Below are 14561 nucleotides of genomic sequence, written 5' to 3'. Positions count from 1 at the left end.
AGCATTACAAAGTAAAATTATGGCCTGTTTGGGCTCCCCTTCACTCTGCCAGAGCCATTAAACCATGAGAGGCTTTGAAGGAAGAGCCTGTATCAACATTGATATGAACATGTAAATAAGTCATGACTAATCTCGCTCTCTCTCCCCTTCTCTCTTTTTATGCTCTCACTCTTTCTATAGAAGCCAAATGTACATTTTTAGAATTCCCTGAGTACAGCTGATGTGAAGAAAGAGATGAAAGATTCATTCCTGTGTGAAAAATTCAAACGGATGTCCTGAACCTTCTGTACATAGCCAATATGGATGAATTATTTAGTCTTAGCATGCAAGAAAGTGAATCTGAGGTTGGGAATGTGCGAAAGAAATCCGCACAAGAACAAAAGAAATTGATAAAAGATCCATTACAATCTCCAGCATCAACTGCTCTGCGTGTCCACCTACTATTCACAAAATGATGAAGGACGATGGTCTTTCTGTAACACAGTCGGATTTTTGTGGATAGTGCTGGCACTTGCTGTTGAAGTTGCAGAGCTGGTCAGTGAATGCACCAGCAGAGGGAGACTGCGTTACATGACAGTGCTGAAGACACTGTTTTATGTTTTAATAAACCAAAGTGCGTCTTCTCACAGGCCTTAGTAAAATATATATGTATATATATGTCAGTATATGATATCCAAAGTTACTATTAGAGTGAATAAATAGGCAGACGAGTAAAATGAATTGATGAGTTTATGTTGTCAAATGAAGAGCTGTTATTAAGGGTTAAACTCAGTCGGACATGACACTGAAATCCGATACATTTCCTGATGATTTTGTCTGGTTGCGGGTGAGTTCTTCAGGAGTTATGTGGGGGTTTTAAGTCTAATTTCGAAATGCATACATTTAAAACACGAGTGAAATTTGTTAAAAGAATAATATTTTTAAAACGAAGTGACGCGCCTGGACCTGCATCCTATCATCCCGTCCTTTGCGCGCTGCGTCACGGCCACTGTAGCGAAGAAGTTACGCATTTCCTTGTTGGAGTTTATGGAATATCTCCTTGGTAAGATTTACTATGTAAGTACAGAATTTTCATGTACTCTGTAAAATGTGCGAGTGTATTTCTTCTTAAGGGGCTGTTTCCTGTTGTTGTCTTACCTGTGCAGCCAGGTGAGGTGATACACCTGTAGTCGAGCATCTTGTAGGCTTCGCTACAAAGTGCCTTATCTTTATTAATTTCACCTTATCAAACTATTTGATGTTGTGGTAGCCTAATACACTGTTATGGGGAATGACTTTGGTCAGTAATGTTGTAACTCTCATAGACCTTTTGACATGAACGTTTAGTAACACGGCTTTTCATTGTTTTCTCTCTCAGTATGGTGGATTACAGTGTTTCAGACGTGCCAAACGGTGCCCCATTTAAAATGAAGGAGCTGGCTTTAAGAGCCCTGTTGGAATGTCCTCTGTGTTTGGAGCAGCTGGATGTGTCAGCCAAGGTCTTCCCTTGCCAACACACTTTTTGTATGGCCTGCCTGCAGAAGCAGGAGGCAGCCCACTCCCAGCTTCTCTGCCCAGAGTGCCGAGTCCCTGTCCCCTTCAGGACGGTGGAGGAGCTTCCTGCGAATCTCCTGCTAGTGCAGATCCTGGAGGGGCTCCAGACCTTCATGGAGCCCTGCAGCAACAGACAGACAGCCGGCTATACAGGGCAGGTGGCCATGGGCAGCTTGACAGTTGGGGAGAGCCAACAGCAGCAGGATACTCAATACAGAGAGATAGAAGGGCACCATGAGGTTTGTACATGACCCCAACTTAACACTCTGCATATGTATAAGATGTAATATGACCTAAAACTGTCTTGAGTGACATTTGTGATTAAGATTTTTACACATGAGGTGATTAGTAAGTTGCTTAGAAGCACATCCAAAACATTTTCCTACACAGCAAAGACTGATGGTTACAAAAATACCAGGGTCTGTGAGCTTACTCACAACAATTACACAGTCAGTTTACACAGACTAAAATTATTTGTGATCTTTAAAGTAATAATTCCTCTATTGGCCCCCACTGGCTTTTCTTTATTACGGCACAAAAAGGTTTTGGAAACATAAGCTCATAGTCCATATTATGTACTTTATAGCCCTCTTTTCAGGTGTTAATTCAATTAAATTAATATGATTCATATTATGATAATTTAGATTTTCTGGAAAATTGAATTTAAAAACATTTTTAAACATAGTCCTGCGCATTGATTTTTAACCCTAGCCACACATGTTAAAGGGAGAGTGGTCTCAGTATAAATAGCTTATGTAAAATCTTTGACAAATGATTTTCCCCTCCTGGTATTTATTGTGTTTTCACCCAACCCTAATGTGTCTTTTACTTATTCCCTCACTCTATGTGAGGATAGAGAAGTACAGTATTTATATATGTGTGTATATATAGGCTGTGTATCTCCTCTGACATACATAAAAACTGCCTTACCACAATGTGGTCTTTAAATTAGAGTGTGGTTTTCCACCTAAAAAGTGTTCAACTGTGTGAGATTATATGAGGCACAAAAGCTTGAGAGTTGTTAACATGTTTCCTGTGGTAAAGTGTGAGTCAATGAGATGCCATCAAACAATAGGTGCGTGTCAATATTCTGCAGATGTTTTTAGGTCAGAGGTTAATTAGCAATATACAGGGTAAAATGTGCACGATTAATGAAGAATAACTGAAGGTTAGCTAGGTTGAATGGTAGTAGTAGTTGGACAGGTACATTGATGGCATAGGTTTCCAAATCAACCTCCAAATGAAATGAAAGATATTATATATTATTGTGTTACAATAAACAGGGAAAGTCCCAACAAGTAAAGACAGAAAATTCGGTTCAGTTTAGTTCTTGTAGGTGTTATGAAACAAACACCTGACTTTTCAATAGTCTTGATTTACAGGCGTTCAAGAGTTTACTTGTAGTCTATAGTTGTGACTGGCTGAGTTCAGCCACAGTTCAGAAAGCTCAGCCAAGTGTATGATCATTCTGCCATTTAGACACTGCAGTTCACAGATGCAGTTTGTTCCACCATCATCTTTTCACTTAGATTAGATATCAGAATGGCTCATTTAATGGTTTATTTTGATCCCTGTGTAGGAAGCTATGGAATTATTTATTGCTAAAAAAAACTTATACAAAGTGACATTTAGCTTTGAAATTGTTGTCTTCTATAGCCTTGATTTCATCTTAAGGAGGAAAAAGGATGTGTCATCTTATGCACATCTATATATCTAGATAAGAACATCAGAATATGAAGAACATGTTGAGGTTTGTCAGGCTGCTCTTCTAAGCGAACGCCACACTGTGTTGAACCAAGTGAGACACTGCCAATCATGCTGACTGAAACTCGTAACATTTGCAGATGTTTTATCTTGTTTCTGTTGTTAATCAGCAACTTCTGCAAAATTCGTGGTAATAGTTGATCACAGTTAATTTCGAGCACAAATGCAATTTTTGCCATGTTTTACCTGCTTGAAATGCATTCACACGCCTAAAGAGATACATTTAATTATTTTCAGAAATATAAATTCAACATTTCTGTAATAGCTAAGCAGTGGCTGACATGTAGCTTTTGTCTCTTCTTCAGGTTGCTGTCAGAACCTCGTTTGGTAATCAGCGAGGTGATATGACAGGGGACCAGCACCTCACGCCTGGTAACAGTAAGAACTGGCACTATGCAAACACTGGTGACAGAAGCAGTGCTTCTGCCACTGCCAGCACACTGCAGGCCATCAGCCAGATGCCTCAGCTGCAGCCCCTTCAGCCGTCCCAACCACTGGCCCTCTGCAGGGCAATATATGACTTTAAGCCAGAGGAGATTCATTCTGAAGATAGTAAATATTGTCTCGGCTTCCTCAAGGTCTGTCTCTAAAACTAATGATGCAACATAACTAGAAATATTTATTTTTTACTGAACTTATCACCTCTAGAGTAATTCTACACCTGATCATTATGATATGTTTGATCAATCTTTTTTTAATACAATACTAACCCATAGTAGTAATAAATGATCATCAGTGCTTTTTATTTTCCTGGCTCTTGTGGAGACTTGTGGAGCTGGAGGCTTCAGCCTCCGCTGCAGTGCTTCTTACCCTGAAGGATTTCTGAGGTGGTTATATAAGGGTTTCAGTGCTTGTGTGCTCTCCTTTAGAGCACACTTGAACTGGCCTTTTTTTTTTAAATGCAGATGGTCAAATGGGTTTTAGAGTGAGGCTGGCCACAGAAAGGACTGAGCCCGCAGGCACAAAGACTGTTAATGTCAAATGCTGGGGAGAGACACTTGGAGAAATTGTGAACTGAGTGTTCATGGAATACACACACTGTTTAAACCACCTGCCATCCTTTTTTCCAGGTTTTTGTCTGACTCTCCCTCACCCCTTTTTCTAAGTTCAATACTCATTTTTTTTTGTTACTGATTTCTGGTTTACAGGGAGACGTTCTTACTGTCATCAGACGGGTGGATGATCACTGGATTGAAGCTAAACTAGGGGACAAAGTTGGAATCTGCCCTCAGCAGTTTACTGCGGTGAGTTCTTTCTCTCTTCCTTCTTTGTTTGAATGTGGGTTACGACCTTTTCACCAAGATCAAGGTTGACAACCACCGCTTGGCACTCTAGTCTTATGGTGTTGCTCTTGTAATGACTTGAACCGTAGAAATTATGACTACATGTTGTTAATTCTAAGTCACTCCCTGGTAGCTCCATTGATTTTTCATTCACATCTTTGATTCATCCATAAATGTCACTCCTGTGCTGTAGTCACTGAGGCAGAGAGCTAATCCGTGTAGCCCTGCTGTGTCCGCAGCTTCTCATTAGTTTGTGACTTTGTGGCTTAGTCAGACTTACAGGGCTCGCTTAGTTAGCTGACTGTCATTGAATTAACTTCATCCATGTCGAGGAAAAATGTATTTTGTCCTCCAGTGGATTAATGTGGTGTCTCATTCAGTTCTTGTTTACCTCTCTCACATATCAGCTGTTTGCTATAGTTTTTCCTAAAAATGTCCCCTTTTCATATTAGTTGTTGCCTGCCTCCTTTAGTCTCCTGCTCATCCACTTCTTCTTCTAAAACCCCGCCTCAGTGACGCTCTTCATCATTCTCTATCTTGGTACTCTCTGTTCTTTCATCCTCCACTTTCCTCTTCTTCCCTCTCCTCTTTGAGCCTGCCTCTCCTTGATTTGTGCATCCAGGCATAAAGACACAGTGATGCTTTCTCTGCTTGGGTGGCATAACAGCACATCACTGTGGGGACTGAAAGCATTAACCCTGCTAGGTCTGTCTTTCCTGGCTGGTACTTACTTATCCTGCTATCTGTCTGCCTCCCTGTCTGCTGGTCCAACAAGTTGTAAGGGTGAGTGGAGGAGTGATAAGTGGGTGTTTTAGACAGCCGTTTTGCTGATCAGCAAGAGCAGAGGTTGACAGGCGCTGGAAGCAGGTATGAGTAAGCTGGAGAGGATTTTCTTGACTGAGGATTTACTGTTCTCCGTGTTAGGATTTATCCTGATTTTCACTGTGTTTTTTCTTTATGTATTCATCTCTTTCAGCCAAACTTAACAGCTGCCAAACTGCTAGAGGGAAAGAGTTGGAGGGGGAGTGACTCAACAGAATTTCCCTATAGGACTAGGAGCTTGGGGAAAGACAAGGCCACTGAAGCATCCAACAGGACCACCCGTTACGGAGTCCTTCAAGTTCCATCAAAGACACCCATCAACTCTTTGTCCCTCTACAACCAGCAGAAACCTCCTGAAGCCAGAAGCAGCAAATTTTCTCGCAACATCAGCACCATCAATAGCTACAGCCATCGAGGTCACCCCCGCCACCTTTCTGTACCCTCTGGTGTCCGTATTCACTCTCACCACTCCAGAGCAAACTCTCAACGAATTAGACGGCACTCTGACACCACGCACAGACACCTGTTACAGGTGAGTCACTTGCCAGCATATCCGTCTTTATGCACTCTGTGTATAAAGAGTTTTCTCTTTTCTCTGTTTCTGTCACATTTCTCTTTCATTACTGTTGGTGAACCGTGTTCTGCTCTGTTTCATCTGCAGTGATTTGTTTAACTGAAAACACGGTAGGCAAAATACTTTCTGTTAGATTGTATATGTTTTTATTTGAGTCAGAAGGGGAACAAGTTGCTGTACAACTTGAGGTACAGGGAGGGAACCATGAGAATAAGCTAAAGGAAGTGAATAAGACAGAAGCATCGCCCTTGTATTGGCAGCTACATAAATAAAGTTATTCTCATTAAGACAACACAGATGTGGAAAAGGACTTTAGATAAGAAATGGCTGGAGATGAATGGACCAAAACTTTGAAAGATCATTAATCATTAGTCCTGGGACCTAAGCCAAGGTTCCCACTCTTAAGTACCATTGTCCTGTTTTCCCTTCTGCTCAGGGTAATACATTATGTGAGAAAAGTTGCTAAATTGTCACATTCGGAAGTGGCCAAAGTGCAAAGTAAAAAGCTGTTTAGGCATAAAAGATGTGCTGTAGGGGCCTAAGTGAAGCACTTCTGTTAACATCTAGGAAGCACAGTGCTACTGAAAAACTGAGCTTGCTTTTTCGCTTATCATGTCATCTGAAATTAGCTACTGCCTAAACACTAGCGTCTCTAACGCAACTTTTTTACATTTTTATTTCCTTAATCAGACAAGGGCATTGTGAAACCGCAATGCATCATGCTACAGGCAGCTGTTAACATGTGGTGATAAACTAGTAATGTGGAAGAATTTAAAGGGGCTTTCTAAAATAAACACTGGTGTTTCTAAAGTATGTTTAGATGAGTTCTAAAGAAGTAAGAGCATAGAAAAACTTTAATCGCACTGTAAATCTTTTAAACAATATTGGCTATTAGTATTACCTTAGGTTAAATGTTTTTATGGATTTAGATGGATTTGGATGTTGCCTTTCATTTATGAAACAACAAAATATTATGAATACTGCTATATTGGGTGACTATGACTATATTCAAGTCATAGTCACCCAATTTTTAAGTGCGGCACTAATGTGAAAGCCTTTGCAAGGTTCGGTGAAATAGCCTGATGCAAAATGCCCTGCTCCCTAGGATAATTATTTAATCACTGCCGTACTCTGCTATTATGCATGTGAGAGCTGACCCCTATGCAGGTTAGAGAGGAGAGACGGTGGAGAAAGCAGTAACTGGGAAAGATAATAAAGCAAAACCAAAAAGGTGAGAGGAACCACTGGAAACAAAGATGGCATAGAGCTGGGCAGTGAATCAGAAAACAAAATGTATGAGCTGCAAAAAGAATATCACAAGAAGTAGGAAGAAAGAGGGGGGAATGAGAGATGGATGTAAAGAGTGGGAGTCTTGGAGAGTCCCTCAGTGTGTCAGCTTATCTCTCTCATGCTGATGACGATGAGTCATTGGTGAAGTTGGTTACATAACAGACCCCTCTCTCCCCTGCCTTCAAACTCCTTCCTCTTCACTAAGCAGGTAACACTCTTTCACATCACTGGGCCAGTAATGGCAGACAAGCCAGACACTTTTTGTTTTTTAAAGGAGCACAGGGCCTTGTCCCTAAAGCTAAAACTAAGCTCCCCACTGACCAAGCAAGCATCTGTGCTATTCTTAGTGTTGCATCCAATAAGCTCTCTCCCTGTTTTACAGGGGGATGCAGCCTAACACCAGCTGTGGATGAAATATTGCATATTAGTGTGAATATTGGCATAGTTATGTAAGTGAAACATTTAGGATGGAAATGAGCCAAAGGCAAAACCTTCTTCAGCATGGAACACAGAGAAGTGCAATCCCAAATTATACTTCATGTCATAAAATCTGTTACATTTGGAGCCAATCAGTTGGCGATGTAACAGGGCTAAAAAGATTAATTATCAAAGAGTGACTGACAGTAACTTAACTAGTAACAGCTTGATATGATATTTGATTGTTAAGTAAATCACATTTTTTAGGTATTTAGTTTTTTTAGCATGTGTTGCTGAGGTATGGTGAAGTACCTACATACTACATATGTACTGTAGTTTTCAAGACAGCATGAACAAAAACTTTTAAAGTAAATATTTTTATTTATTGTTCAGTTAAACATTACCTTGTTCACCTTAAGCTTTTTGCAGAAATGTTTCACTATTTTCTGAGATTTGTATTACCAAGCAATTTTAATTGACTACTTATCCAAACTGGCAAATTAGTCAACACTTAAAATGATCCTAAATAGCAAAAGTATATTTTATCCAGTTTATCAAAAAGTGCTGAAACATCATATATGTGGTAAAATATAAAAAAAAAACATATCCATGATAATGGCATCACAATGTTTATATTTACTCGAATAATTAATGAAGTATTTACATAGATATTCTATGTAAAAATCCTATGCGCCTCAAACTTGCGTTAATTCCCTAAAAGAAATTCAAATCGCCAATTAATAGTAGAAATATTATAATAACACAGCATGAGTATAGGATGGTTCACCAATGTTTCCATAGTTAATAGGCATAATTAGACTCATCATGGCTTGGCATCTATCTGTATACAGGTATCATCTTTACACATTTTTCTCATTACCACAAATTTTTTGCTTCACACAAATTAATAAAAGCTTTTAGATGATTTGCCTATTCTAAGAAGAGCTGGGGTGTAAAACATTTTTTCAGTACCAAATTATTTCATATATTATACTTTTTTCTGTAATTAACTGCGTGGTTATTAATGTTGATTCTACTTTAGTTTCAATATTCAAGCTGTCTTACTTGGATAATATAACTAAACAGTAGACAGTAATATTCTGTTAATTGGTTTATTTTTGGTAGCAGTGACTCTGACAGCAAGAGCACATTAAGAGTTTAAACCAAAATGGACTTTATTTACTGTATGACCAATAAGAGAGTTGCTCCCTCCCTATATAAATATAGCCACTGCCACTGCTGGGTCACTGCACCTGGCCATTGCGTGACTGCAGCATAACTGAAAAAGGCTTTTTTGTATCTGATAAAACCAAAACCAGGAATAGAGCAAGGACACAGAGTAATGATTGCAACTAAATAATTGAATATATGCAGAAAATATGTACTTTTTCTTGTATTATACAACATTCTTAAGAACATTTCAGTGCTTTGCTGTTGCAAAAAAAGTACGACATTAATTGTATGCATTTTCTTCAACTTTACACTAAAATTGATAAGGATAAATCACCTTGCTGCCTTTGACAATGGAGGCTGGGCTTATACTAGTGGCTTCATCCTAATTACGACTATGCGTTTTTCAATGCTTAAGTGTGGCAGATCTGTACGGTCTGCTGTATGGAGGGAACCCCAGACCTATAGGCAAGCATTTGTGCTTTTAGCAACCATAATGGGTAGTGGGAAAGGAAACATTTAGTGTATGTGGAGTTTCTTTAGTCAAAGGAGAAAATAAAAAGTACTGTATATAATACAGATCTCTTCAGTTCAGTAATTACTGTATCAGCGGATGTGATCCATACCAGTGTCACACACTGGCAGCCACTGACTTTGCCAGACCTGACTCACAGCCTGGTGACTTCAAGGCTGTGTTAGTCTCTTATTTTTTAGCTTTAAAGCAAGATAACTTTTGTATAGATTGTGTTACAACTAAAACTGAGCAGTTTGAAATGCAATCAAAGAATCAGATCATACTGAACATACAGAATGGTGACAAATGAAATGAAAGAATTAAATGAATAAGTGAAGGTCACTGAATAATTTAAGAACTGTGGAAACAATTTGAATCATATATCCTGGCCTTTGCAGTTACTAGATCTCCAAAGTAGATCTGATTCATCACCTCCCTATGGGAGATTATGACCTACCTGACAGCACTTATTACCACTATCATCAAATCATCTAACAAGGGAAATTTTAGCATTACGAGACTGTGGGAATATTGTTGCACAAAAATAGCAAACTTATTTCCATTATAATTTTTTTTTATAGCATCAATACAGTCGTCAAGAGACATTATATTAACAACAAACCAGCTCAAGCATTACCTATATAATTATCCTTAAAGTAAAGTGGTGCTTGAAAGCTTATAAACTCTTTAGAATCATCTCTATTTCTGCATAAATATTACCTAAATGTGATGAGATTTTTAAGCAAGTCCTGATTATAGATAACACTAGATAAATAGAACGGAGTAAAAATGAAACAAAAATGTTTTGTAATTTCTAAATTATTATGCAGTATTAAATATTTCTGTGAAAAACGGGTGTGATCTAATTTGCAGCAACAACTTCTAGGACCTAATCTTTGGTGCTGTCCTAGTTTGGTGCTTGGCTTCTACAAGTATGTCCTAAAACTCAGGCATAGTTCCATTGCATTGATGGAAACACCTGAATAATGTTACCCCTTTGAATAAATTGATAATCCAAGAGGTTCATATACATTTGCTTTACACACATAAAAGATTGGATCATTTTCCCAAACAAATAAATGAGTATGGGTCATTTTTGTCTATTTTTTTTTTGGCAAAGTTTATCTAGTTTTAGGGATTTTCTGACCATGTTTTAAGTAATTTATGTAGAAACTGAGATAATTCTACATGGTTCATAAACTTTTTAACAACACTGTGTATTACATAATAATTACTTTCTAACACTAAGAAGCTTTCTAAAAGCCATAATGTAAATGTGTTCACATTGTTTTAGAGTGAGAAAAAGATGACCAATGAGATTCCACCTGCCATCTCTATGGCTCTGGTGAACCCTCAGATGTCCTCTGCCTCTGCAGACAGCAGAAACGCCTCCACCCAGCAGCTCTCCATCAGCGTGTGAGTCACTGTTTGAAACATTGTATTAATGGAATGATGATGTGCGATCACAAGTGTAATGAAGATATTAAGGAACAACAAAAATGCACCTTAATTTGGATTTATATTATAAAAAGTGTGGTTTATCAATGTGACAAACCCTCTGTGTGACTCCTAAGGTGTGCTGCCCTGTACTCCTACAAACCGCGACGGCCAGAGGAGCTAGAGCTGAGGAAAGGAGAAATGGTGGGAGTATACGGACAGTTCAAAGACGGCTGGCTGCGTGGGCTATCTCTTAGAACGGGCAAAGTGGGCATTTTGCCCAGCAACTACATTACACCTATGCTCAGGTTAGAAGCTGAGAGTCTCCCTACCTGCAGATAGAAGGGGGCTAAGTGATTTTTATTTAAACATGTGGGCAGGATGACATTTCATCATGCAGACTCTTCAGTTATTCTTGAAATTGAAATTTAACACTGTGCTTGCTTATGCTTTGTTCAAATAAATAGTCTTTACAGTACAATGATTATGGAGTTGCCAGAGTCTATAGTAATGTGTCTCAATGCCTCACTGCAGAACCTCGGCAAGGCTCCTGGAGACCAAAGCAGCTAATGCATCCTCACAGCATGACACAGTAGTTGGAAAGAAACCCACAGCTGCCAAGAATCCAGCTGTGGTCCTTGCTCTTGATAGGGTGAACCCTGATGGAATGATACACTCAACAGGACAGGCCCCATCTGTTCCAAATGGAGTACAGCATGCAATGTCATTTCCTGGCACTGGAAAACCATCATTTCATCGGGGTTCACAAGGTTGGGATACTGTGAGGCGTATCTTTAATCCTCATAAAAGTGAGTGGTAAACATTTGCCATTTGTCTTCTAATAGTTTTATTATTATAAAGATTTTTCTAGATTCTTAAATAATGACTTTTAAATGTTTTTATTTATTCATTTAAGGCTCAAACCAATTCTCCCATACGTCCAATTTGAACCTTCCGTCCAACTCGCAGCACTTGGCAAAAGTTCAGGTATCCGGCTACTCACCTGCTATGCAGAGGAAGAAAAAAAGCAGCAGCATGTCTAACTCCAGCAGGACACAGGGCTATATGACTGAGCCAGCAGTGCCCTCTGCAGCTGCTATACTGAAAGACAGGGACTTCACTTCTTCACATGAGGCATTATTGCAGCGTGACAGGCAGCCTACCAATGGACCTCAGTCAATTTTAGTCAGACCTTATTCCCACAAGAACAATACAGACAAGGTAATGTCATGCTGTAAGAGAAACTACTTTAAAGGCCGACTTCACCAATTCCCAACTTGCTTTTTGTGGCTTTTGTTTAGGGTGTAAATCTTCATTAATGCTTTGAAACCTCTTTCTTGAGTTCCCTATATTAAAATATTTCTCTGCTTCTAGCCGAAAAACTCCTCCAGATGGCATAACCTGGAGGAGTTTTTCATCTTTAGGAGTTCAGATGAAGTCATCTGGAAAAGCAGGTTGACCAGGATTACAAACTCTATAGTATGAGGAACAAGATGACATAATCTGAACTGAAGGTTCCTTTCAAGTGATGTCATCTGGAGGCATTTTTCAGCTAGAAGTAGAGAGTTATTTTGATACAAGGAAGTCAAAGCGAAGTTTATTGCCATTTATGTACTTCCCAAACCAGAACCAAAAGAAGCAACTTCAAAATAAGTGATGGCGTCCTTTAAGTTTTTGTCCGAAGATATTTACTGTATAAGCACTATTCTTAACTTTCCTGTGATGACAGTTCTGCATGTGACCTACAGTAAATGTTTTACTTATGTAGCCTGCAAAGTCAGTGCGGTTCATCACAGAAGAAGAATCCCCTCCTCCTAGACCTCGGACCTCCTCCTGGTCATCAGGAAGTCAAGTACCCTCCAATTACTGGCCTGGAGCCCCTCGATTAGAAGTTTGGGCTCCATCATTAACCCTAGGAAGAGATGGGCCTGGGATCATTCTCAAAGAAGGAAAAGCTCCTGTTCTCAGAAGAAGTCTGGAAGAAGCCATCTCTGATCTAAATTCTAACCTGCAGAAACCAATATTGTCACAGCCATCTCTATCAGCCGTATCAGCTCACTTCAGGCCCATCAGGTGTGTGTGTGTGTGTGTGTCCTTGAACATAAACAGACAAAATGGATTTCAAAATTTGTAAACATCTCTGACATCTTTTGCTTATTTTCAGACACAGGGTGACCATGACACATTTAGCTCAGACAGACTCAGAACTCAGCCTGGTTCAAGGAGAGCTTGTCCTCGTCCATAGGCCTCGGCCTGATGGGCGAATTCTTGTTACTCAGGAGAGCAGTGGGCAGACGGGATTATTCCACAGCAGCGTTCTTCAAGCATTGGAAAGGCTCAGCTGACTGTGTAGGAATACTGTGGTAGTGTGCATTTGTATATACAATTTGTTCAAACTGCCAAATGTCATATGAAGGATATGTTTATTCTAGTGAGAGTGCTGATAAATAAATTTGTTTGTTTCCTTCAAGCTGTGTGCATGGTTGTGACACATGTACTGTTATAAGATTTTGCACAACAATTCACCTATGACTTTTCCTTATTAAACACCATATGTTACACACATTAGTGAGTGCCTTTGTCAAAACCCACAGAAAATATTATTATATTTAGAGAAATTAGCAGGCAAAATATATGTACTGCTTTTATGGTATTGAACTGTAATTTACAAAATTAAAAATACCAAAACCTCATTAGTTTGTGTCCTACTTCTGGTCTAAACTCTATTCACAATACCTTAAGGGAGAAAGTAGCTTTAATGAAAATGTCTGAATTCATAGCATTATGCAAAAACTTTAAGTAAATGTGCTGAAAATAGTAATGATATACCCCTATTCTGTTCTTGTAGATAAAATACTTTTTTTTTTTATTATTGAAGCTGAGTTTACTACCCCATATAAACCGTGTTTTCTAATAGTAATTATTTATTGTGCTACAATCATCAGGAACTCCATATGGGCCACACACACTCATTTATTGTTTCTCAACTATTTTTTGTAAATCTTATTAATTAAATAATGATTGAAGATATGTCACTAAGGTACAATATTAGTTGGCCCCGTCTTGAAGAGTCTAGTCCTGTTTGTCAGAGCGTAACTCATACTGTATTATTAAGGATGATACCAGTTTTTCAAAAATGTTGTAACAATGTACAAGTTTGTCATTACTTATATATTTGTGGAGGCAGTTTGTTTTTCACTTTCTGTACCTAAATCTGGATTACCATCTGGGTGAGTGAGGCAACTGCCCAGCAAAATCAAGGCCTTCAAATTATTATGTTCTCGAATTTACCACAAACTTGTCAGTTTGCTCTACTAGTTTGCACTACGTGGGAGCATAATATCAACTCTGACAGGTATTCCATTTCGCATAGTTGCTCATCAAATGACCTCCACTTCTAACGCACAGAAATTCTCAGGCAACACAGTGTAGTAAGATAGAACAATTGGACCTATGTTCATTATCAATATAGGTGAGTCATTGCTAAAATAATTATACATATATTCCATAAAGCTCAAGTTAAGTTAAAATTATGCATTTTCTGTTGGCGATGAGCAAATGCTCATTTAAAAAAGGGGTGCCAGTAAGTTATTCCATTGTAATATGGAGGACTACAGAGGCCAAGAGATTGTTTTGCCCTTGGCCCCCAATCCAGCATTGAATTTCCTAACGTAACAGAAAAGTGTTTTACATGTATGATGCGTGGATGTATATATTTAAAATGTATGCCATTGAAAGCTGTACATGGAAGAACGTT

The 14561-nt window shown here is 38.9% G+C and overlaps 1 protein-coding gene across 2 annotated transcripts; it reads left to right on the top strand.

The window, feature by feature from the left end:
* The first annotated feature begins 773 nt into the window (after nt 1-773).
* On the top strand, nt 774-13510 carry sh3rf2 (SH3 domain containing ring finger 2). Of its 2 annotated transcripts, none has more exons than XM_067519311.1 (11): nt 774-1042; nt 1358-1772; nt 3603-3875; nt 4446-4541; nt 5557-5934; nt 10662-10783; nt 10942-11112; nt 11339-11613; nt 11721-12025; nt 12573-12877; nt 12969-13510. In XM_067519311.1, exons 1-11 carry the CDS (start codon nt 873-875, stop codon nt 13147-13149), a joined length of 2691 nt encoding a protein of 896 aa, XP_067375412.1. In that variant the 5' UTR covers nt 774-872; the 3' UTR covers nt 13150-13510. The 2 variants fall into 2 exon arrangements, with proteins under 2 accessions (XP_067375412.1, XP_067375413.1); XM_067519312.1 differs by having other exon boundaries at nt 905-1056; nt 12969-13507.
* Nucleotides 13511-14561: the final 1051 nt, after the last annotated feature.

Source organism: Channa argus, chromosome 10 (genome assembly GCF_033026475.1).
Source record: "Channa argus isolate prfri chromosome 10, Channa argus male v1.0, whole genome shotgun sequence".
NCBI classification, from domain to species: domain Eukaryota; kingdom Metazoa; phylum Chordata; class Actinopteri; order Anabantiformes; family Channidae; genus Channa; species Channa argus.
The sequence above is the reverse complement of the archived record's forward strand: the minus strand, read 5'-3'. Positions and strand labels throughout refer to the sequence as shown.

What these genes read in the sequence shown, in the direction of transcription:
- sh3rf2 (XM_067519311.1), top strand. Translation starts at nt 873, where the DNA reads ATGCATACATTTAAAACACGAGTGAAATTTGTTAAAAGAATAATATTT. An exon ending in GTTTATGGAATATCTCCTTG is followed by an intron (nt 1,043 to 1,357) that starts GTAAGATTTACT and finishes TTTCTCTCTCAG; the next exon opens with TATGGTGGATTACAGTGTTT. An exon ending in CGCACAGACACCTGTTACAG is followed by an intron (nt 5,935 to 10,661) that starts GTGAGTCACTTG and finishes ACATTGTTTTAG; the next exon opens with AGTGAGAAAAAGATGACCAA.